The 26,170-nt window shown below is 40.9% G+C and overlaps 1 protein-coding gene across 1 annotated transcript; it reads left to right on the top strand.

Annotated features, from left to right (window-relative positions):
• Window positions 1-1,153: 1,153 nt before the first annotated feature.
• On the top strand, window positions 1,154-24,918 carry dusp3a (dual specificity phosphatase 3a). The gene is made up of 3 exons (XM_077200734.1): window positions 1,154-1,786; window positions 9,983-10,209; window positions 20,891-24,918. Exons 1-3 carry the CDS (start codon window positions 1,620-1,622, stop codon window positions 21,097-21,099), a joined length of 603 nt encoding a protein of 200 aa, XP_077056849.1. The 5' UTR covers window positions 1,154-1,619; the 3' UTR covers window positions 21,100-24,918.
• The last annotated feature ends 1,252 nt before the right edge of the window (window positions 24,919-26,170 follow it).

The raw sequence follows: 26,170 nt of genomic DNA, 5'->3' as shown, positions 1-26,170 counted from the left end.
AGCTGAGTTTTTTCCATAAGACAGGTGGAATAAAGACACTATACTGATCGCTTCACTTATGTATTTATGTACTTAAATTAAAATATCTTAAAACGTGTATTGTTCAGTAAATTCAGGTGGGGCACTCACCCAGTTAAAGGGGCACTCAGTAATGTTTTGGCCAAAAAAAAAAAAATTACTCTTATAAATACATATTTTTGAGAAACATAAAATACAATGTCAAGGACTTCAATCATATCAGTCTTCTCGAAAAAAAAATCTGTTTTTCTACATGAACGTTAAGCCAGTAAACCATGACTGAAGGAAGCTAGACAAGTTAGAATAAACATGCATGACTAAGGCGGCAGAGAAAATATAGTTTCTTTCATTGTCATTGTGTCTTGACCCTTAAACCAGTTCGCTTTTCAGAGGTTATTTTAAAATGCTGTCTGTTCAAATTTGTTTAAAATCCAACAAATGTACTGTTACTCCCTCTAGTGGTTTAATAGATAATTACAAATTTAGGATATTTTTGTTTAGGCCTACACGCTTTCATGAAACAATGCATTATTATTTATTTTAATGATACTCATCCACAAGGCAGAAGTAGTTCATGAAAAGAAACAGCAAAACTGTAAAATGACACTCGATGATGGAAGATGAAAATGTATGCCTATAAATGCCTATGACTAGAGTATTAGTGTGCTATTAAAGACAATTTATATCCTGAGTGAAAATTTACTGTAAGGCAATATAAAATTACTTAATATGTGAACTTTGCAAGGATATCAGTTTCAGTGTGGCTACGATTCAAATAAAAACATGAGCCATATTCTTTATTTGTTTGAAACAATGCTGAGGGCCTATATCCCCACATTTTATGCTCATACACAAATTATGTCACTCCGTCAATATTTAGTTAACTTTCTATTGTAATACACATTTTGTCCAGATAAAAACACATTCCTTATTGGTGCTCTTGTAATTGACTTCAGGGTCCGTCAAATTTGACCTAATAAATCAGGCATTAAGTTTCAGAGTTAAAATATGTGGGTTAAAAGCCACTTGTTGGATTAATAAAGGAGAGAGAGATATATATAAATAAATAAATAATCTTAATTACTTTTACTAAGCCTTGCTGTCACAACACCAATTAACACACAAATCTAGCCTCACATGAAGGGAGGGGTCGATGCTCAGTGTTACTAGATCAAGGGGAGACACTAAACGGATTATGTGTAGAGAACAAGCTTTAAGGACATTGTTTTACGCACAACAGCCGACATGCATGTGCAAAATGCTGTTTAACCTGTCTGAAATGTGGATGGATTCGACGAGCGAGTAGAGTCCCCTTTAACGCCGCTCTCATTGACTCGTGTATCGGGGCGTTGTCGCCATCTTCCGCCAGTTCTGTTACCGACCTCATCACCGACCGGAGCATCACATCAGACCGCCGGTGGGCGAGTCCGGGTGTGTCTGTCTGCCTCCGAAAGCGTTCAGAAAGCTCGCAAATAACACCGAGAGGGGAGGGAAATAAAATGCTGGGTTCTCGAAAGCTGTCACATCTTCATCACTAGACACTTGTTGTTTCTTTCTTTCTTTTTTTTTTTTTTTTTTTGCTTTTGGAGGAGGACAGAAGCATGAAGAAGCATCTCAGCCCCGCGAAGGTTCCACTGGAAGTCACCGTACCAGACACCGAGGCGACTGTGCAGCAACTCAACAAGCTGCTGTCCAACGGCAGCGGTTTTTATAGCCTGCCAGCACAACATTTCAACGAGGTCTTTCCCAGGATTTACATCGGCAATGCGTAAGTTCAAACGATCTCATGCAGACTTGTCTGCTTCTGATAGCAGGAAAACACTGACAGGTATCTGCTTTCAGCTCTTGGTCAAATGTGTTGATTCGTGAGGTGGCACTGGCAATTGATCTGTAGCTGGACCAATAAATTAAACCTCCCAGTGAATAGTAGCCGAATCTTTTACATTGTCTGCGAAACAACAAACCAGTGAATGGAGTGTCACCTCTCCACCTATGACAATCACGAAGCCACAGGAGATTTTTGATAACGTTTACATAGCGAGTCAGTTTGAGTCAGACTGAAAGGGAAGCTGCTTTTCTCCACGACTGTCCTCTATCGGTAACATCTTGCTATCTCTGAGATCACTGGTTACAAAATCGCTTCAGTGTTAGCCTACATCAGTCACGTGTTTCTTTGTATTAAATTATTACTAATGCATATTTCCTCTGTCATACAAAGAGAAAACGAGGGGTTTAAATAATTCGTTTTCTCGACTCACATATTAAATTTCCTGCCCATTCAACTGCATCGATATTGAAAGATGACTTTGTATCATGTGCTAAAGAAAATAAACTTTTATGAAAATGTGTATAATTGGGATTGTGGACTCAAAATCCTTGACACGCTCACTGTCTCCGCTATTTTTGGTTTTAAGAGAACCCAAAAGTCTATAAAGGTAGTCAGATTGTGTTAGTTAACTTATTTGTAGGTGTTAAAGTTACCATGAAATCAAAATGGACAATTAAAAAGAAAAAAAATTGATCACATGACATGCGGGGAAAAAAACCCAAGTAGCCTGTATCTGGCCACAAATTAAAGCTACAGTCCGCAACTTTTCCTTTTTTTGTCACCATCTCTGTTCGAAATCTGTAACTGCAGTTATTCGCGGAATTATCATCTTTACGTGGGATGTAAATCGGCATGAAACAGCGCGGATGAACACAGTGTTTTGAGGCGAGTGCTGCTGTCAATCACCGCGCTGTGTGGAAACTGTCATTCAGAATCACAGATTCACTTTTTGAAAGTTTGACCAACATAAGAATTTTCACCGGAAAATGTCTTCTGAACAAGTAAGTAACATCCATTTTTGTTCTGATCAACTAAGGGGGAAAAAGCATTCGACGTCATGACAAGCGATCGTTAGATTTAATCAGCGCGATTTACAGCAACCGTGCAAATCATAGCCTACTTTGTTCTCAAATTGTTCACGTTAACAACATCAGTATTGCGTGATTAACGTTATTTAATGTGTTTTATGATTACCTGTGTAGTTCAGAATTCATATTCACCATAATAGCTAAACGAGAAAGGCACAACAAAGGAAACTCCATAACTGTGTGAATTAAGAAAACGTACTGTTACACGATTGAACAATTGAAATGTCTTACTTGTTCAGCAGAAAAAAGCAGTCTCTTCTTCCGTTTCGAACCCCTTCGGGAGGAGTTCACGCACCTTTCAAATGCCCCACCGATGTGTATCCTTGTGTTCGCTTGAGACGGTTTCTTTCTTTTGCCACCTTAAATCCGAAGTACGAAGTCTTTTGGATTTTATAACTGGTTAATCTCCAGTTGAAACTGATGATTTTGTTTGGATCTTTCTGGATCCGCCATAAGTTTAATCATGTAAAATGCTGCAAGAAAAGCCTATACATCTCTACATCTCCTCACGCGCAGCATAGCCGGCTAGCCGAAAGTCCTTCTTTATGTGTACGGATGTGACGTAATGACGCAAAGACATGCTCGAATTTCCCGCGGAAACCCACCAGTACCACTGGAATTAAAATCATTATAACAAGCTAACCGTTTTGAATCTAGCTATGGCAAGCAGATAGTTTTGAACACTGGCTGAAGATGTTTTTTTTAAAATAATTATTTTGGATTATTTTTAACTTAAAAAAGTTACGGACAGCAGCTTTAACTATTTCTTCCCACAACTTGATAATACGCACATTTTACTAATTTGTTCTCTCGTTTTCAGGAAAGCCGGTTCACTCTGTACGATTTTGATCACGATTTGGCCGTCTGAGACAAATTTTGAGAATCCTAAAAGATTCCTCTGATCCTGGTCCAAAATCTGAAGTCTTTGATCGCTAGTTTGACATTTTCGCAGACAGTCGATTAATGACCACTGCGATCAAATTGGACCCCCGACAAAAATTATGTCAGAAATGTGAGGCTCAGTCCTTTAGTGTGACTTTTTCTATGACAACCGTCAAATGTAAAACCAATAAGATCGCAGAACCTGATGATGCAATTGTTGAGACAACAACAAACCATCACTTGCTCCACACATGAATTTTTTTCATTTCCTTTTCAAGAAAAGCCATGACAAAATTAACGCTAGAGATTGTTTTTGTTACCGAACATGTCACGGATTGATGATGTAAAACTCCAGGGAGTCTTCTCGCATGCATCCATTTTTTATGCGTCTTGACTGCCGTACAGTCTGACATTAATGACGTCTGAGATCCTACAGTGTGGCATGCTAACAGCGGGGATCATGCTCATACATTCTGACAAGCAACAGTCGTAAAGGACTATTATAAATCGTACAGTGTGCACCCGGCTTAAATCATGCACACATATCATAATTCGCTCCCTCAATTTACGAAATCATGGCCAAGTTGTGCAAATTCGTTAGATCTAAACGAGGGAACAAATTATTTCTATGTGGCCTCGATTTACTAAAATGAAGGAACAAAATATTAAATCGTGGGAATTAATTCTTAATTCGTGACCCATGATTTAACTAAAACGAGTGAATTAATTTGTTTTAAATTAACACTTAATTTGTTGGAACAATATAATTTTGTCCGCATGTCATATGCAGGGCTCTGTACAAAATAACTCCCCTCCCACTTGCAGCAACATTTCTTCTTCTCTGATAATGTTTACTGGCGTGAGGGCTGGACAACCTGTCCATCACATGAGAGCACAGCCATAGCAAACCATCATTCAATCAATTCCCAATGGACAAAATGAAGTCCCACACTACAGTTTTTCTTGTTCTAGAAGCCGTTACACAGATATATGTCAAAATAGGGAAGAAAAGGCTATCGCAACTTCCGTTTCATGCCGACTTTAGAATTTACAATTAACATTAACATTCATTAACATGAACAAAATAGACATTTTTAGTAATGGATTTGTTCCTGGAATACATTTTTAAAGTAACACATTGCTTTTCCTTATAAGTTGATTTTGGTGCAGTAAACAGTCTAAAGTACATTCTTTTTTTTCCTTTTTTTTTTAAGTAACTGTATAGATTAATTAAAAAGTTTGAATCGTATGGATGTTGAGTGCATCGGATCAAATAGCTTTTGGATTACTTCAGAGAATTTTAAACTAGAATCAGTTTGCTGTCAATTCAAAGACTCACATCCCTTCACTGCACTCACTAAAGGAGAACTGCTCAGAGGTGGTGCTGCTTGAGGCAGATCAAAGAAATCATAAGACGAAATCAGTCATCATGACATCAGTCGGATTAGTTCTCAAAAATATTTGTTCCTACAGGTAGTTTGTGACTAATATGAATGACAAGAAATAAGAAATATTTAATGTAATAGTAATTTAATAGCAATTTAGTAAATTATTTAACATAATATAATTTGAAATATACTTGCTGGATACATAAATTGTCCAGCATTTGGCCATTTTGTGATTATTAGTATTTGTGAATGATTGTGCCTAATTGGCAGAGGAGTTATCTCCCCTTGTATTAGCTCCAGAATGCTGTTAGGTTTTCAAAAGTTCTGAGCAGATTTCAAATAATAATAATAAAAAAAGGTTTATTATTGAGTATAATGTTTATTTCTATAATGAAACTGAGCTAGTAATGGCAACTGATAATTTGAATGGTTGGAGTATTGTTTTATGCATTAATTGCCATTGCAAGACTGTAAACAACACACATCTTGGAAATAGACTGTATTATATTTTATGAGTGACTTCCTCAGTGTCACTTATTTGTTTAATAAATCAGCTCACATGAAAATCATTGTATTGGATAACTGTAGAACAAGCACATTATCTCTTTGTAACAACACCAAATCAGTTTGAGCATAAAACAACAGTCTGATGTGCCTGGCCTAGTCTTTGCTCCTTCTAGCAGCAGGAATTTACATGGTCATTTGTAGATATTGACAAAACAGTCTCACTGAACTGCTAATGTCTGTATCCGCCCTGTCTGTAGCTTCAAGATTTATTTATATTAGATCTAATATGACAGATATATACATACATAGGCTACATATATATAGTCTACAATATAAACAAAACGCACAATACAGTTAAAAAAATACACATTATAGACGAGTACACCGTGCACAACCAATCCTGCTGTTTTTTTTACACAATATGCACGGTATGCACAAAAAGTACATTTTGTACTGGTATTATATTCATAGACTGTAAAAAAGATGGGCAAAACGCCTGTGACATCACCCATAGACTTTCTGAAGAACGGGTTTGAAGCCGTTTATGGGGGGTATTGCACAGTGCACACAACGTATGTAGCCTACCAATGTTGTGGAAACGGTCCCTAAATGTGTGAATATTGAATATGCAGTGTCATGCCAACTTTATGCCAGTACATCACTGGGAATTGCTTTGCGTGAAACTTTGTTACGTTCGTATTCTGAGTCCGCTTGCCTGTTCCTGTATGTAATATAGCCTACATCCCCAATAAGGTGTGAGTTCTTTTCAGCTGTATTAGTCCATTAAGCGTTAAATGTTAAGTGTCCTCCTGACCGCAGGGGAATCCTGGAGAATGTAGCCCATTGAGGTCTACTTCAGATTTAGCGTTTTATCTGTAGGTTATATCAGCATTAGGGAATAACATCTCGTTCACGGTATAGAAAGCTACTTGCATGTGCAAAACTAACTGTGAAGACTTAAATGTAAACACAGCTTTTGTGTCTTAGCTTTTGTGTATCAGCTTTTCCATATATAAACTGGTCCTGATAATCATCACAAATAGTTACCACTTGCTCCATTTCTGTAAATCCGTTTTCATGAATGAATGACTCTCTCAGCCGTTGCTCTATAGTTTTCTTAGTCAACACGCGCTTGCACCCCCTGCTGTTGAGGTCGACTAACATGTATGGAGATTATCAATTGGCAATCTACTGATATTTCTGCCGTTCCCGGATGTCAAATGTTGAATTTTCTGTCGAATTTTAACCACTTTTTGGAAGCGAATTTGTAAAGCGAAATAAAATGGACCGAAAATTGTCTGTCGAATATTATAGGTTGTATTTTTAAACAGAATGAATATTTTGGAAGTGAAATCTGAAAGGTGAATAGCAGAGGTGTCAAGTCCAGGTTCAGAAAGTAAAATTCCTCCTCTGTATTTTGTTCCAATCACCTGGATTTGCTAATTAGCACAGTTTTTCAGCCAGGAGATAGAACTAATTAGTGAAATCAGCTGGCTGAGTTAATGGGTGGAATAAACATATTCCAGGACTTTTACTCTCTGACCCCTGGAATTGACACCTCTGGTGAATAGGCTATTATTAAATTTTTAATAATACGTGTGTGAAATGTTTTGAATTGAAATATTCATAGCTTAAATATACAACCACGTTGAATTTCAGCCCATAAAAAGGCAAGCCCTAAAAATACAATGCATTAAAATGGGTCAATGCAATGCACATTTTTTTAAGTAGTGCAATTCAACACTGCTTTTTGTTTCAAAAACATTTGTCATTATTTTACTTCCATAGAATGTCCACATTGTGTACAACATTTATTGCACTGTTGTTGTTTCTTCAGATAGTACAGCTATAAGAGTGCAACTGAGTGCAGATTTAAGAGTGTGCCAAATCTTTAAGGGTTATTATTCAGTTAGTGTTATGCCTGTAGTATATGACCTAAATGATACTGTTTTTGTAATATAAAGTCATTATGATTATTTTATAAATCCTAAAAGTTTGCTTGTGCTGCTTATTGATAATGTTTTCAGCATTTGTGCGTCATTGTCACTACTAAAAAAAAAATTTTCAGTTCATGTTAAAAGTAACCTCCAGAGCGATTTGAACCTTTTACCATATGTACAGGTGCAGTATGGGGCAATGGGCCACTTTTTTCATTGCACACCACTCTTTGTAAGACTTACATTAATAATGCATGTGAAGGGACTGCAGTGAACAGAGTGCAGGACAGGTGAACGAGATGCAAAGCAAACACTTTCTCTCTCTGTTTCTCTCTCTCTCTCTCTCTCTCTCTCTCTCTCTCTCTCTCTCTCACACACACACACACACACACACACACACACACACACACACACACACACACACACACACACACACACACACACACACACACACACACACACACACACACACACACACACACACACACACACAGGGAGAAATATGACCACAATCTGTAAAGGCTCCATATAGACAGACTCACTGGTTAGGGGAGAGTTTGAATTATGGGCGTTGGGCAGCGCATCAGAGTTCATCACTTCATCACCACTGAAGAGCCTCCGCTGCTGTCAGAAACCAAGACTGATGGGCCGCTACATCCTCCACTTATAAACCAAAAGGGCTGCAAATTTTATCTTTATTTAGGTTTTTAATTTTTTTTAATACTGTGTAAGTACAGTGTCATATATAATTTTAGGTAAGTATTTTAATTTTATTAGGTAATGTATACTATATATATTCTCCATTACCCATATGTGCAGTCATTCATCTTCTTCATTGTAAGGAGGGTGCTGAGGAGCGGACGAGAGACATAAAGAGGCTGGATTTTGAGCAGACACAGATGAAAGAGTTACAGGTGCTAAAGCAAAATACAGACAATGCAACTACATTGCAGAGCATTCTGCTCCGCTCTCTTCTCATCTCTTGTTTTCTCTCTCTGTGGACTTAAAGTCCTATTTTTGGGCACTACGCTGGACGCCTATGGCTCTTTGTATGCCTCTGGGCGGCAGCCAAGATTTCCTTGGTGTGTCTGTTCTGGTTTAGAACACTGCTGTCTCCAGGGGCCCTCTGACATCGGCCGACATCTCTGCCAACTAAAAGCGGCTCCACAATTCACTCCAATCAATCTCAAACTATAGATACAGCAGACCGTTCTGTAGTTGAGGCTTTGGGGTGGGGTTGGCAGGGTCTTGGGTTTGTTGCTACAAACTGAGCAAGTGCAGATTGCTTTATCGTTAATGCGTAAACATGTACGTAACATAAGGGGTTACGTAACAGTTTATCAATAATTAATGATTGAGCAGTGAAAGAAAAGAACACGAGAAATGTCGTTAAATTTTAATCCAGAAATATATTTGCGAATAATGCTCTGTTTACACTGGCAGTGATTTTACAGTTAAGATAGTGCTGGTAAAAATAAGATGTTAAGGCCTGTTCACACAAAGGACTATAACTATAATGATATAATTTTTAAAAATCTTTATCAATTTAAAATAATAGCAGAGTTTACACCACAACAATTGAATCAGAATCAAAATCCATCCTGCTTTAAAGAGCTTGAGCATTTAAGGAGGCAGACAACATAAATTGAGCATGGATATTATAATAAACGGGAACAGGACTTTATTTTAATTTTATTTTTTGTCAAAGACAAAGTTTTCTTGCTGTCAGAAATTAATGGCAACAATTTCTATGATATGGTTTTCCATGAATTTTTATAACTTGTCAGTGGGCAGAGACAAATTGTATAGGACAGTGTCTTCACTCCTGTTGGTAGATGTTGGATTTTGAGCACGGCTCATTTGCACCATTTAAACACAAAACAAAAACATTCATAGTCATATCGCATATGTACATCACCAAAGGTTGCTGTCACTAATGTTGCTGTGATGGCCAACTTTCGAGCCTCATTCGCCACTCTGTCGCTGGACTTGTTGGTCATTAGTTGGCTCTCCTAGTTCTGGTTGAACTAGTAGTGTTTATGAACATCACTACCATTAAGATTGTTGTTTCGTGTTCTTACTTTTTATACTTTTTAACACGGCCACATCTATTTGTTGCTGTAGGTTGCTGACAGTGTGAACAGGGCCTCATTGAAAATGAACAATGCGGCCATATTTCATGGTCTTGGTTTCATTGACTCGTCTCAACACACTTCTTGGTCTTGGTCTTGACTCAAAAGAGCTGGTCTCAACTACAACACTACCATAAACCATTACAAAATTGGTTTGTGTGTTCCAGGTGAGTCTCACACGTGCTCTGCTTCTGCTCCCCAGGTTTGTGGCACAGAATGTGATGCGTCTTCAGCGGGCGGGTGTGACACACATACTGAATGTCGCAGAGGGAAACTCTTTTATGCATGTGAACACCAATGCAGAGTTCTACACAGGAACTGGGATCACGTACCACGGCATACAGGCCAATGACACTGAGCAGTTCAACATCAGTGCCTTCTTTGAGGAAGCCGCAGACTTCATTGACAAGGCTCTGGCACATGGAAAAGGTTGGTTGCTCTTCCCTCTTCTTCTCTTTTTTTGGTCTTCTTTAGACCTATATAAATTCATTATAAAGAAAGCATTTCCCAGCGATTGTGTCTTCTTCATAAAATTTGGACTAAACCACTCAGTTCATATGGATTAGTTTCACGATCTCTTAATGAACTTTTAAAGCGTCAAAGTGGTAGTTGTGTAGCTGTCTATGGAGGGACAGAAAGCTCTCAGATTTCATTAAAAAGATCTTCATTTGTGTTCTGAAGATGAACGAAAATTTTCATTTTTGGGCGAACTATCCCTTTAAAATAACACACATTCTTGATAATTCATGAAGTACTAAGCCAGCGATGTCTTTGCGGAGAAAAATGACATGCATGACTATGCTGTGGCATTTATAACTTGACCTTTCTCTAACAAGGCAAGTTACTTATTTTTACACCAACCATTTTCCCTTATGCCAGCATTCTTGTATGTATCACTGTCTTTTTTAATGCTTTGTCAGGATGTAAAAAATGAAAGGAAAGAATACAGTATTTCAATTTATTGAAATGTTATATGCATTCATAGATAATGTATCCCAAAGTGGATCTGGTAGTCCCTATACACAGATTTTATCCCTACATATCTCACACCAGTCGTTTTAATTGATGCATTTATTTTAAACCCATCTTTTATGGCATGGATTTTATGCCATCTCTAACACAGAGGAGCAATTATAAAGCATCTTAATTGCAAGTCATCTTGGCAGCAGGAGCCCAGTAAGCGGTAAATCAGACGCCAAGCCTGGGTCGAGGGAGGACACTAATCTTTTCACTGAGAGCTAAAGCTGAAACAAAACCTCTAGAATATATGCTGCCATTTCGCAGCCCAGCTGAGCTTGGCTGTGACATTTGCGACAGCCATACTTACAGTGGGCTTGATGTCATCAGGCTGAATCACAATGAGCAGTGGGAGGGATAAAGGTCTGAGTGCTCCCGCTGCCTCTGAGTCACACTGAATCTGTTTTAAAAATATGCTCTACATTGGGGTGGGTCACAATGGCCAATTTGTCAACTAGCCTTAGATCCATTCTTGTTTTAAGTGTAGGTGCTTTACTAAAGCGGCATTCGGCAACTCTAGCTATTGCTTCGCTGATTTTCACTTTTGTTGTCGCATGTTTTCTCAACGAGCTCCCCCTACAGCTGTGAGGCGTACATTTCACAACAATGTCGTAAAAAAACCTCACTTGTGGCACCCTCCTCCCCCTTTCTACCGCTGCTCATGTGCATTTGTTATTATCGGAGCCGGCCAACTTTATCGTGTGGAGTTATGTCTACCGAGGTGGGTAATACATCATACACATTGAGGGCGGCGTGTGTGTTTATGTCGAATTGACGTAAAGCAGTTTGTGTTTCTCACTTCCTATTTCCAACTTACCGGGACGTTAATCCTCATGTTGCAAGGTTGGTTTTCCGCCTGGGAACGCTGGGGGGAGCGGGGTAAGTCACCATTCTCACCAGAACAGGTTATTAAACCAACCAAATTATTTCTAAACGGTTTTATTAAGTTGAAATAGTTGCCGAATGCCCCTTTAAAGGTGCAGTGCGGAGGATTTTATTCAGCAGGATTCCATTACGTGAGTACATAAAAAATTACCCATATTAACTACGGTGAGCCTAAAATTATTAATTATCTTGAGCAGTGGACTTGGAATTTTATGTTTCAGTGATTAGAATTGAGAGGCCAAAGCTCAGAGTATAGTTTAGATGGTAATGTCATTCAAACAAGAAAATATTTGCCTTTAAAAATGTGACATGCAGGGCAGTGAAATGATAAAAAACTGCAAGGTTTAGAAATAGGTTTGTTAAAAGTTTAACTTTTTTTTTAACATGAGGGCTGTGTTTTTAGAAAACCGTGTTATCCGAGATGCAGGAAAAGACGTGAGCGCAATAGTCCGTCAAAGCAGCAGAATGAAATGCAAAAATGCATTTTATGTGAATGACAGTATAATAGTGTGTCAAATTAATATAGTTAAATATTTTACTTAAATTGTTGAGAAGCCAATCACGTTGCTATGGTCAGTATTGGGGGTAACGTGAGTTCCCTTTCAGGAACGTCGAGCTGCGTGAAACGCTGCGGGAACGCCTCTTGCGTTGTGCGTCATGAAGCACGTATGGAATCAGCCCAATGGCGAGACGGAACGTCACGAGTGACGTCATCGACCAGGAAACTATAAAGCACACCCCTGAACACAATGGCGACAGCTTCTGTTGTCTTCAGCAAGCGCTCTGTGTGTGAATCTGTCCCTGAGTTTTTGTCTGTTCTTAGTGATTGCTAGGCAGGAGTTTTTCACTTTAAAAAACTATATATATATTCACATATATCAGTATGACGAGCGAGCAGCAATACAGAAAGTGTGTTCCCCCCTGTACTCGTTTTCTCACGGGTGGGGATACACACGATCTGTGTTGTTTGTTTGGGAGTGCAGCATGCCCAGTCAGCTCTCGAGGGGGCTGATTGTGAGCATTGCGAGCGTTTTCCATTAAGAACGCTGCGCTCCCGCCGATCACTCTTCGAGGAGAGTGGTTCGGTTCGCGCTCCCCACGGCTCGGGTCCCGCTTCTGTCGAGGCAGAGCGGCGGCGCCTGTCGTGGGGATCGCAAATGGATCTGTCAGCGGGGTTTGAGACGGGCTCTGCCTTATCTCAGCCTTTACCTGCCAGTTCCAGTGCCTCAGTTCCGGGTGTGGAAGCACGCATTGCGATTTCTTCCCCCCAGGCTGAGGCACCAATACTGCAGCTATCCAGTTCTGAGGAGCTGGATGTTGTCAGTATTGAGACAGGGGATGTTGAGGACTCGTCACCTCAATCCCCTGAACACGAGGAGCTTATGGAGGTGCTCACTCGTGCTGTGTCAAAACTAAGCATTGAGTGGCCAGCTGTTAGGCAGGAATATGTTTCTAAAAGCAAGCTTGACGAACGATTTTTGCCTTCCCGCGTTCAGCCTACACGGCGCGGAGGAGACTCTAGCTAGCCATCTTTCTGCTGAGTCTTCCTCGTCTCTTAAGAAACCAGCTTTACCCACCAAGCCTCTCAGAAATACTTCGGCTCTGGTGGGTAAGGCTTATTCGGCGGCTGGTCTGGCTTCGGCGTGTCTGCACACGATGTCAATATTGCAGGCATACCAAGCCGATCTTTTAAAAGATATGAGTGAGAGTGAGGAGGTCAGCACTGACGTGGTCGAGAACTGCGTCAGGCTGCAGATTTATCTCTGTGTGCCACCAAGGAATCGGCTAAACTAACGGGCCGTTCTATGGCAGCCCTGGTGGCCGCAGAGAGACACTTGTGGCTTAATCTGTCTGATATGAAGGATAAAGAGAAAGCTTTTCTTTTGGATGCTCCACTTTCTCCATCTGGTTTATTCGGTGACGCGGTAAACAAGGTCATAGATAAATTTCAGGAAGAAAAGAAACAAACTGCAGCTTTTCAAAAATTCCTCCCACTTAAAGTTCATGTCCCAGGGTCTGCTGGGCGAGGGCAGACCAAGCCGTCGACTAGCTCCTCACTTAGGGCGCAACAAAGGCAGAGTGTCGCGTCTCGTGGCCCCCCTTCTAAACAGTGGGAACAGACGCGCCAGTCTCAGGCGAAGCCTTCTAGTGGTAAGACTGATCTGAGGACAGTCATTATGGCTAGGAAGGCTTCGTCTAAGAAGTCCTGACGCCACTGGTGTCAGGATGCTGAGGGTGGTCCCCACCATGAGAGGGAGGTGTTCACCGCTTCAGACGGTGCCCGTTCTCTCACGGTGCCCTCAGGGGTCCCTTCTGCCAACCCCGCCTTCGTGTCGGGGCGCAGACGGGCCCAGCGAGCGCTTTCCCGAGGGACGCTCGCCCCCTCTGAGGAGGGGTTTAGAGCAGTCAGACCAGTCGTCCCCTGCCGGTGCGCCGTTACAGGGCGCTGTGTCTGCTGCTCAAAATATTCCAGAGGCCAGCCTCGAGAGGCTGGTACCCTTAGTAGATTTTCTGGCAGAGTGGAAAAGTCTTCCAAAAATATCTCAGTGGGTTCTGCATTCGATAGAAAGGGGTTATGCCATTCAGTTCAGATCTCCTCCTCCTCGATTCAACGGGGTCCTGCCCACCGTGGTGGGCCCCGAGCAGGCTCTGGTAATGGAACAAGAGGTGAAAACGCTCCTTCAAAAGGAGGCTATAGAACGGGTTCCTCCTCCCAGCGAGGAGTCAGGTTGTTACAGCCTATATTTCATCGTTCCAAAGAAGTATGGGGGGTTGCGTCCAATTTTAGATCTGCGCCTATTAATCGTGCTGTAGCCAAGCTCAAATTCAAGATGCTTACGCTAAAGCAAATCGTGTCACAAATCAGGTCCGAGGACTGGTTTGTCACGATAGATCTGAAGGACGCATACTTCCACATCTCCATCCTTCCGCAACACAGGAAGTTCCTGAGGTTCGCTTTCGGGGGCGAAGCGTACCAATATCGTGTTCTTCCCTTTGGCCTAGCTTTATCTCCCAGCACGTTCACGAAGTGCATGGACGCAGCGCTAGTCCCGCTGCGGCTCCAGGGCATTCGTATACTGAACTACATAGCCGATTGGTTGATTCTCGCTCAATCGCAGCAGCAAGCGGCTCGGCATCGAGATGTCGTCCTCGCACACATCAAAAAATTGGGGTTGAGGCTGAATGCCAAAAAGAGTGTTCTATCTCCATCACAGATAACATCCTTTCTGGGGGTACTATGGGATTCTGTGGCAATGCGGGCTCGCCTGTCGCCTGCCCGCATCGCTTCGATTCTCTCAGCTGTAAAAAGAGTAAAGCTAGGCCAGTTGCTCACTGTAAAGCAGTTCCAGAGACTGCTGGGTCTGATGGCAGCAGCGTCCAGTGTTATACCCTGCGGCCTGCTGTACATGAGACCATTACAGTGGTGGCTCAGGACCAAGGGGTTCTCCCCGAGGGGAAACCCCCTCCGCGTGATCAAAGTTACACGGAGTTGTCTCCGTGCTCTGGTCATGTGGAGGGATCCTTGGTTTCTGTCCTAGGGACCTGTGTTGGGAGCTCTTTGTCGTCGTGTAACGCTAACGACAGATGCTTCCCTCACAGGCTGGGGGGCGATCATGAGTGGTCGCCCAGCACAGGGTCTGTGGCAGGACCATCATCGATTTTGGCATATAAATTGTCTAGAGATGTTGGCAGTGTTTCAGGCTCTGAAGCACTTCCTGCCAGACCTGAGAGTTCATCATGTTCTTGTCCGGTCCGACAACACATCGGTGGTCTCTTACATAAACCATCAGGGGGGTCTGCGCTCTCGCCCGTTATACAATCTGGCTCGCCGGATCCTTCTATGGTCCCAGGGGAAGCTTCTCTCATTGAGGGCGATTTATCTCCCGGGGTATTTAAATCGGGGAGCGGACATCCTGTCGAGGCAGGGGCCGAGGCCCGGGGAGTGGAGACTCCACCCCGAGGTGGTGGAGCTCCTTTGGATGCAGTATGGTCGTGCCGAGGTAGACCTATTTGCGTCCAGGGAGACATCACACTGTCCACTGTGGTTTTCTCTCAGTCATCCAGCCCCGCTGGGGTTGGACGCTATGGTGCAGGCGTGGCCGAGGTCACGCCTGTACGCCTTTCCCCCGATTGCTCTGCTCCCAGGAGTTCTGGAGAGGGTTCGCCGGGACGGGGTCAGTCTATTATTGGTAGCCCCGTTTTGGCCGGCCCGAGTACGGTTCACGGACCTAGTGTCTCTTCTAGACAGCTCTCCTCTGGAGATTCCGATCAGGAGGGACCTTCTCTCTCAGGCGAGCGGGTTGATACTTCACCCCCGCCCAGAGTTGTGGAAGCTATGGGCTTGGCCTCTGAGGGGGCCCAGCTCATAGGGGCTGGTCTCTCAACCGAGGTTGTTGAGACCATCCTTCATTCCAGAGCTCCTTCCACGAGGAGGTTATATGCCTTGAAGTGGAGGCTCTTCACTTCTTGGTGTGGAGAACACCTGTTGGACCCAGTTAACTGCCCAGTGGGTGCAGTGCTGGAGTTCCTGCAGGAGCGTTTCTCCTCAGGGCTATCCCCCTCCACACTAAAGGTGTATGTGGCGGCACTTGCTGCTTACCATGTCCCTTTCAGTGGAGTCTCTCTGGGGAGACACCCATTTATAACTCGCTTTCTTCGTGGTACTTTGAGGCTGAGGCCTGTAGTCCGCACGAGGGTGTCAGCATGGGACTTAGCTATCGCCCTAGAAGGTCTTTCCCTAGCTCCCTTTGAGCCGATTGAAGAAGTTGCTGATAAGTTTATTACTTTGAAGACTATTTTTTCTCCTTGCCATTTCTTCTCTTAAGAGAATCGGAGATATTCAGGCTCTCTCGGTTGCTCCTTCGTGTTTGGAGTTTTCACCTGGGATGGTGAAGGCTTTTCTCCACCCCAGGCTAGGTTATGTCCCTAAGGTTCCTACCAATGTGGCCAGACCTATAGTTCTGCAGGCCTTCTGTCCTCCTCCTTTTACATCATCTGATCAGGAAAAACTTAATCTGCTCTGCCCTGTTCGGGCTTTAGATGCTTACGTCCACAGAGCTGCCCTGTGGAGAAAATCAGAACAGCTGTTCGTTTGTTTTGGACCACCTAAGAAGGGGTCCCGAGTGTCTAAGCAGAGGATGAGCAAGTGGGTGGTTGAGGCCATCTCACTTGCCTATGAGTCGGTTGGTCAGCCTTCACCTTTGGCTGTCCGAGCTCACTCTACCAGGAGTATGGCGGCTTCCAAAGCCTTATTGTCAGGAGTCTCCCTCCAGGACGTTTGTGATGCGGCAGGCTGGTCCTCACCGCATACTTTCGTCAGGTTTTATGACTTAGACCTCAGCTCCACCCCTGGGGCGCAGGTGCTTTCGGCTGAATTTAATCTTTGATTCACACAGTCGGTCACTTGCTCTTATGGCGACGTGGGTATTAGCGTTCCCACAGCGTTTCACGCAGCTCGACGTTCCTGAAAGGGAACGTCCCGGGTTACGTATGTAACCCTAGTTCCCTGAAGGAACGAGACGCTGCGTGTCGTTGCCATACTCCCTGCATTCCCTTGATCGACTTGCTTCAGACTTTTTCCAGAAGCTGTCGCCATTGTGTTCAGGGGTGTGCTTTATAGTTTCCTGGTCGATGACGTCACTCGTGACGTTCCGTCTCGCCATTGGGCTGATTCCATACGTGCTTCATGACGCACAACGCAAGAGGCGTTCCCGCAGCGTTTCACGCAGCGTCTCGTTCCTTCAGGGAACTAGGGTTACATACGTAACCCGGGACGTTACGTAATCAGTTACTTTTTTCAAGTAATGCATTACTATTAAATTTGAAACGAAATATGTGAGTTACTTTTTCAAATAAAAACAGTGAAATGTAAACACAGAATATTATGCAAATCTGCAATAATTAAATGCTTATTAAAGGAGCCATATGTAAGAATGTGGCCAAAACTGGTACTGCAATCACTTTCAAATTACTGTAGAGCGGTGTATCCCCTCTCCCTCCTCCCTGACTCGAGGTTGCCAGATAGGCTGAAGGATACAGCAGGAACGTAGGCTGCTACAAGAAGCTTTTTTTTGTTAATTATGTTTATGCTTCAAATGAGAGATGTTTTGCAAAGTAATTATATATCGCAAAAATTTACCAATGGCGATTAGCCAAATATAATCGTAAAGATGTATGCTAGTATGTGACAGTACATTGTTAGAACAGTAGCTGTTAGTCTAACTTGTAACGGTAGGTATCTTTCATTAACGTAAGTACAAGCACAAGCCTTTGTAACTGATATCAAAGATACAGCTATTCATTTAGCTGACGCTATAAGTGAAAGCGACCGGCTGTATTTTTTAACTACCCTGCGTCCATAACGCTAAAATATGTGATGTGAAAGATTACGTGTCATTCTATTATTTTTGGCTGTAGAACTTGCATGATAAACAATAATGGGCGTGCTAATGTTGTTTTCCTCAGCGTCTCATCATAATGACAGAGAAACGGAGAAACGGGCTCTGATAATGCATTGCTAATGTTAGTAATGACGACTCGCCGTTTTTATTACCCAAACAATTCCTTACCTTTTCAATTCGATGACCCACCTCCTCCATATGAGCTAACATAACGTTACTTTGCACGAACATGCATAACTTTGTTCGACTGTCATGAATATTTGAAATGTCCATTTACATCAAGTACAAGTTAGCCAAACATAGATGAATCTTACCTGTCCAGGAGAAAATTAGCAACGTTGGCGTCTGTTTTCAAATTCTTCTCCGTTTTCAGCCGTCTCCATCTTTCAAAGGCATCTCCTATACAGATCCTTGTTTTATTTCTGACTTTGTCACGGAGTATTTCGGATTCATAACAAGTTTTTTTGGTTTCGCAACGTTAGACTTTTTTTATCCGATTCCTACACGTTTGTAGCTGCAGCTGTGGTAACTAGCAGAGCTGGCAACCCGGATGCCGCAACAGTACTGACTTCGGGATTGGTAGATAGGTGGAGGGTGCGCCTCAGACCAAAACACAACATGACAACATCAACATCAGTTGAGGGCTGCAACTTCACTTTTTAAATGACAGTATCCTGGCCGGACTACTGTTGTCAGTGATATAAGTGTTTGAAATTAACATGATTTCTTAATGTCTAGTGACATATCAGGGCCATTTTATGATTAATTGAAATACATTTCTTACATACAGCTCCTTTAACACAAATATACTAATGTATTTAATCTAACTTTATTAACCAATGTCTTTGCTGCTGTCCTTTGAAGATCCAATTTAATCATATATGGCAATATTATGCAATAATGTTTTTTATTTATTTATTTTTTATTGCTGAAGTAAGCCCCTTTCCCAAATGGCACCCTAAACACCCGCGGTCTTACTACGAGTCCGCACTTTCGTGACGTAACGCCGCTTTGGCTGTCGGGAAGAAGTCTGTTGCAGAGCTCGTTTCAGTTCTGACTCGACAAAAGCGCATCGAGGGCACATATCGACCACAAAGGGGGCGCTCGGGAGCACTCTTCTGAAACCTAAAATGACAAATGGGACACCCTACGATCTCATGGACTTAGTGGACGTACGCACGCGGCAGCCATTGTAAGTCCACAAGCCCGAAAGTGCAAATGAAGTGTGCCATTTGGAAAAGGGCATAAGAGTGTTGAACTTTCTTCTCTTGTGTCCTATTCTTCTGCATTTCAGAATGGTAATCTACAACTGAAAGGTTTGAGCTGCGTCCTCTACTGTTGAATTTGCTACTGGCATGAATTTGCATTTCCTTCTCACTGAGGCCAATTCATTTCAATTATGGTGCCTTTACATTTGCCAAAAATAGAACTTTTTTTGTTATCTAGGGATAAGTGTTGCAAATTAGCTTTAGCTACTGTACAAGCACTATGATACACGCATTGGATGGCTGTTGTCACACTTTTATCTATGTTCATTGTATCTGTCCCTATACAAATAAAACATTAAATAAAATATTAAAAAACAAACAAGCATGCTTAGCCCAGGTGAAAAAAAACAATGCAAAAGTATCATAACATATTACTTTCCATAGACAGGAATTAGTTACTTCTTAAAGGGATTAATGCAATATTATAATAACACATTACTATCAAAAGTAAAGATGGCCATGGTTACAATCTTAAATATAGGCTACTACTAATAATTAAGAGCTGAATTTCTCATGACATCTGATTTCAACGAGTAAACATTACCAAACAAGCATTTTTATATCTGTAAGTCTACCTCTACATTTTTACAATGCAAATTCCCTTAGCATAATAATGATTATTTATTAAATGTCGTGAATTTTCCCTGATTATTACAACTGTGAGTGAGCTACATATACTGCAAATGTCAAAGTGCTCATTCTGAAATCTGAATACAGATTTCTGCTTTTTTAAGGCATGCGCATACAACTTAATTTGCCTTGTACAGTTATTCACTGTGGTTATGTTAGATAGTATTGTTTTCATTCTTACACTTAATTTAAATGATTTGACAGTGGTTTGGTTAACAGGATGTATTAAGGAGTTAATAAGAACACATCAGAAAAAAAAAACACTTCACAACTTATTCAGAGAAATATCTCTGGCTATGAATGGACTTAAAGACATTAAATATTATTTTATACTATCAGTATTAAATGTTATTTATACTGTCCATCCGAGCAAGAAGATTTGTACCAGCTGGTACAACCAGCCCAAGAAAGTGTCCTATGCGAACATTCACAGTTACTGTATACAGGACATCCTTAATGTTTTTGCATAGCAACTGGGCAGTCGATTTTGAAAATATGTAGCTCTACTTTGATTTACAGGGAGCAGAAATTTAGGAATCAATGAAGACTATCTCCTTGACACATAAACAGCACAAAGACTCACGGGAGAACATAAGTAAGTGGGGCTGCTGGTGGAGGAGGCATCAGGTTTCAGATCCTCTGCTGTATCTGCCAAATAAGCACAGCTAGGCCTGGCAAGGTGAATTCCTCCAGGAGAGTGGGCAGGTCAATAATGGATGTGTACGTGTGTGTTTGCATGTTTGGATGGGAATTGGTCTGAAGGTTGACTTGACTTGAGAAGGTTCGCAATGTAGTATATAAAACGGATGTTGCGGCAGAGGCCACATTTGTATCCTCAAAGGAGGAGATCTTGTGTAGCCCTCCAAACACTGCCTTTTTAAATTGTTTTTTACATTATTTCTCTTCTAGGAAAGGTGTATGTTCACTGCCGGGAGGGCTACAGCCGTTCGCCCACCATCGTCATCGCTTACCTCATGCTCCGTCACAATATGGATGTACGAGTTGCCACAGCTACAGTAAGACACAAGAGAGAGATTGGCCCGAATGATGGATTCCTGTGCCAGCTATGCCAACTCAACGAAAAGCTGGCGAAGGAGGGCAAGTTGAAGACCAAATGATAGAATGTGCTCTACCCCCACATTTACTCACAAACGCAGGCGCACACAGTCAAACTACTGTGCACATTATTTACTTTCCAAGTATATTAACAGAATGTATTCATACATCCAGAGCATATGCATGGAGGGATACAAAGTGTATTCAAACACACACACACACACACACACACACACACACACACACACACACACACACACACACACACACACACACACACACACACACACACACACACACACACACACACACACACACACACACACACACACTCACATACAAAGTCACCTGAGATGTTGTCGGTATCCTGAATAATTACTCCTGCTTCCAGCTGGCTGGTAAAGGGAAATTTACTGAATAATTAAGGCTGTAGAAGGAGCTAGGGTAGCATTTTATATGTCATCACAACTGTTTTGCTTTTGCATATTTCCCATGATAGTCAGTGTCTGTGTTTCACCAGGTACACCTAAAGCATTCCAATTGCCAACTATTTGTATATCTCACAAATTCAACTTTTGGAGCAGATTAGCCCAATCATCATCTGTAAAGTAGAGCACAATCATCCTACGGGCTCCTATTTGCCAGAAATACTGCAATCATTTAACCCATTCCTATTTGTATGTGGAGGAATATAATATTTAGGTATAAAAAGCACGAAAATACACCTTTTAACTCATTTACAGAACTATGGCCAGATTTTTGATGGCGTTCCAGCATTTTAAATCAGGACTAAACAGGAGGACAAAACTGTTGTGTACCACCACACAACCCATTCACTCTTTTAACATGAGATAAATTAACATTCCACAAATGGTAGCATACAATCAACAAGCCAACCATATGTTGTAGCTCGGCTTCAACAGACATTACAAACAGGTTCAACCTGGTTCTATGCAGCAGTGATAATGAATCAGCCCCATTAGATCTCTTTACTCTGGAATCACTGTCTCTCACTGCCAAGTATCATGCCACATTTTGTCCACCACAAGATCACAGTCAGCCTTGACCAGAGAGACACGTCCGATAGGTGGAGAGCCTCTGCCATGCCAACTGCCTAATAATGTGCCCTTACACAAGGTTTGTTTCCCCAGAGGCTTTGTGCGCCTTTATACTGCTAGTTCAAAGATCAGAGGAAGGAGTGCATAGCATGTGGAGCGTAGATATTTAAAGGTAGCTGTTGAATTAGATAGGTTTACTTCGGGCCCAGCTTCGTCTTTTAATCAGCATCGCTTTAGCACTGGAATTGACTCGGTTTGCTGCATTCCTGGCTTGTTTCAGGTTTTAAAGGGGTCATATCATACATATTTTTATCATTTAATAATTTCCCTCGAGGTCCACTTATAACGTTAATCCAATTAAACAGGCCGTTTTTGCTGCTGTGCCTTAAAGACTTCTATGTAAGCATATGAAACTAGTTAGATTGATGAGTTACCGATGGTTCTCCTTCTATAACAGCATCTTTGCAGCAGGTTCACTCAATGGTCCACAGTGAAATGTGCCGTTTTCAGATCAGACTGAAATACAGGTAGACAACAACAACAGAACATTTATCTTATCATTATTTTCATTATTCTATTGTTTAGAAATAACAGTATCTATCATACTTTGTCCATATAGCTTTTCTGGGACTGGTTGAGCCATGTTGATGTGTAAATGTAAGTATTGGCATCTTAAATGTTAAACATTTCAGAATGAGACATTTTTGTCGCTTGGCTTTAGTAAAGGGTGTTTTTGGACTGGGGAGGAAGTTTAGATTCCTTAAAGTTAACCCCTCCGAAATGAGATTTCTCATGATATGACCCCTTTGAAGAGAACCAACATCCCTTCATTTGGAATAATAATTGCATGCACCCAGTTTCGAACATGTAGCTTTTTGAATTAATCTAATTTCGTTTGTCAAATTTGATCAATCTAATACAGTATTAACAGCCCCTGGGCCTCTGCATATTTATTACTGAGGGGAAATAATAGTACAAATCGTAGGCTAGATAATAACATAAAACACTACTTATGCCTATTTTTTATATTTCTATATTCCAGATATATAGCCTATACTTGTATATACATATTTAGATGTTGACATATATGAATGTATATGACCTGTCCATAATATTTGTGTATGACCAGTATCTATTAACAATAGAAATATCTAATATATTGTTGTCAACATTCACTTTACTTTAAAACACAATGAATGCCATTGCACATTTACCCATAAGACACAATTCTTGCTTCATACACATTGTTTGCTAAAAGTTTCCATATTATCCCGTTTTTATTTTCACTGTGGTGTGTTTTGCTATATTATTTTCTTTAAAAAAAATCATTTTTGTTGTGAGGATCAAAGTCTGTTTTTACAGCTAACATTGTTGCAGGCTACCTCACAGCATTCATACTATTGTAGCTACTTATCTAATCCATAGTCATTTTATCCTTGTGTTTTTGTCTAATAATATTTAAAATGGAAAAATACCTATATGAATGAAAGCATTCAAACTATAAACATTCCTTTATTATAATCTGGAGACCTAGGCTTTATACAACCTAACCAACTGTAGCTATGGAACCCTGTGTGCCGTCATAAAAAAAAACCGTGAACCAATGAGGATGGTCTGTGCCAATGGCAAACGAAATCTGCCTGAGTTTTTAGCAGCAACTTTTAACCTCAAAAAGCAACAATGACGCATTTTGAATTAATATATAAGCATATTTGGAAATTTCAACATACTTAAATATGTGTTTGCTGGCGCTGTTGGCTTCAGATGAAAAACACACCCTTTTCTGAAATGGATCTGTGGAAGGAGAAACACTGCCATCTGCTGTTGATAACCCGTGTGGTTTGCACAAACTGTCCTGCTATGTATTGCCTTTTATTCATATGTATCTGATTGTATGTTACACAGTGTATAGAAATTGTAAACAGTGTAATTATACAGGGAAGATTAAATGAAAATGGTTGTACCACTAAATGGTTTGATGATGTCAATAGTAGCCTGTATAACAATGAATCACAATGCTGCTTGGTTATTTTGTATTTATGTCCCATTCTCAGTATCTGACTGATTTTCATTTTAATATTTTTTACATTTTATTTCTATAACACTGAATGAACACTACCTAAGACTGAACACAAACTGTCTAAGGTAGGCTATCTAGATTAGCATGTCGACATGCCTAAGTGGTGCATTTTTGATGGACGTCCATTTTTAGGTATCGGTGCGAAGTATTGTCTGTGTATTTTTGCGTTAAAACTTGTTTTGTCCTCGCGTTCAAGCACATTTGCATTCATGTGTGCACGCCGCTGACTAAACGTAACTATATCGTCTATGTGCCGTCTTTTACTCCTGTATGCTTTGTGTTGTTGCTGTTATGTGATATTGTAAATGATTGACCACTTTGTTGTAAAGAACATGGAAACCTCAGCAGCTGCAAATTTGGGAGAAGGGTTTGGCACAAATGTTCACACTCTCAAATTATGTTTAACATTTTGGAGTTGCTTGATGTGGCTAAATGACAGAATTCGGGTTTTGTTTTTAATCTGACTCAATCGGGAAAGGATTTATACCGGTTGCTTGAAATGGAGGTCAATTGAATGCATTCACATGACACAGGCTGTTTAAACATCCCACCTTCAACAACCTTAAAGCCTTATCCTGAAGATGGATTATATATATTTTTTTGATTCATGTCTTCACTTCACAAAGCAAGGTGTCTTCTACAGACACTTTGTTGAAGTGCACTTGATTAAATCAGTTATTTTTCGTACATTGGAAAAATTTTCTTTTGTTTTATTATGTCAAAATAAATGGCTAAAATTAAAATGCTGTGCATTTTTTTGTCTTTGATTTATTTGATCTTTGATTCCTGGGAGTATGCATTATAAAACCCATAAAATTACAAATTAATATAAAAATAGGCCCTATTAGGTTGTCAATTCATGAAACTTGTAGAGAACTATTTGTGCACACACACTACTTTTCAGTAGTTTGGAGCCAGTAATACACACACACACACACACACACACACACACACACACACACACACACACACACACACACACACACACACACACACACACACACACACACACACACACACACACACACACACACACACACACACACACATATATATGACAATATGAAATAAATGTTTTCTCCAAAACACGTTGACCACAATTATTGGCACCCCTCAAATTTTTTACGAGTAAAATATCTCTGAAGTATATTCTCATTAATATTTCCCTTTTTTTAGCACACCTTGCAGGGTGACTTGGAACATGAAATTGTCTAGCTATGACTTCTTGTTTCACAGGAGTTTACTGTAAATATGAGGAAACACAAAGGCCAAATTCTCTTAATCATCCATCACAATGAGTAAAACCAAAGAATATAGTTGAGATGTGAATCAAAAGATTGTTGAGAATAACAAAATAGAAAGTGGCTGTAAGAAAATAGCTAAAGAATTGAAAATTCCCATTTTGACCATCAGGGCAATAACTAAGAAGTTCTAATCAACTAAAGATGTTATGAATCTGCCTGGAAGAGGATGTGTGTCTATATTGTCTTAATGCAAAGTGAGGAGGAAAGTTTGAGTGGCCAAAGACTCTCCAAGGATCAGATGGAGAATTACAGAGATTACTTGAAACTTGGGGTTCAGGAAGCCTAAAAGAATATATCAAACAACCCCTACATCACCACATATTGTTTGGGAGGGTTTCAAGAAAAATCCTCCTAGCTCCTCCAAAAATAAACTCCAGCATATTCAGTTGTCAGACATGACTGGAATTAATTCTATGGTCAGATGAAACAAAAAAAAGGTCTTTTTGGCAGCAAACCCACCAGATGTGTTTGATGCAAACAGGGATAAAAAGTACCCCATGCCTACGGTTAAATATACTGCTGGATCTTATATGCTCTGGGCCTATTTTTTTGCTGGAGGTCCTGGACATCTTGTTCAGATACATGGTATTATGGATTCTAGCTAATACCAACAGATACAAAATCAAAACTTGACTGCCTCTATAGAAATGAGGCTGAACTGAAGAGAAGAAGCGCCAACATGAACTTGTGA

The sequence above is a fragment of the Siphateles boraxobius genome, unplaced genomic scaffold (genome assembly GCF_051911475.1).
Source record: "Siphateles boraxobius isolate OS27281-9 unplaced genomic scaffold, OSU_SipBor_1 46, whole genome shotgun sequence".
NCBI classification, from domain to species: Eukaryota; Metazoa; Chordata; class Actinopteri; order Cypriniformes; family Leuciscidae; genus Siphateles; species Siphateles boraxobius.
The sequence above is the reverse complement of the archived record's forward strand: the minus strand, read 5'-3'. Positions and strand labels throughout refer to the sequence as shown.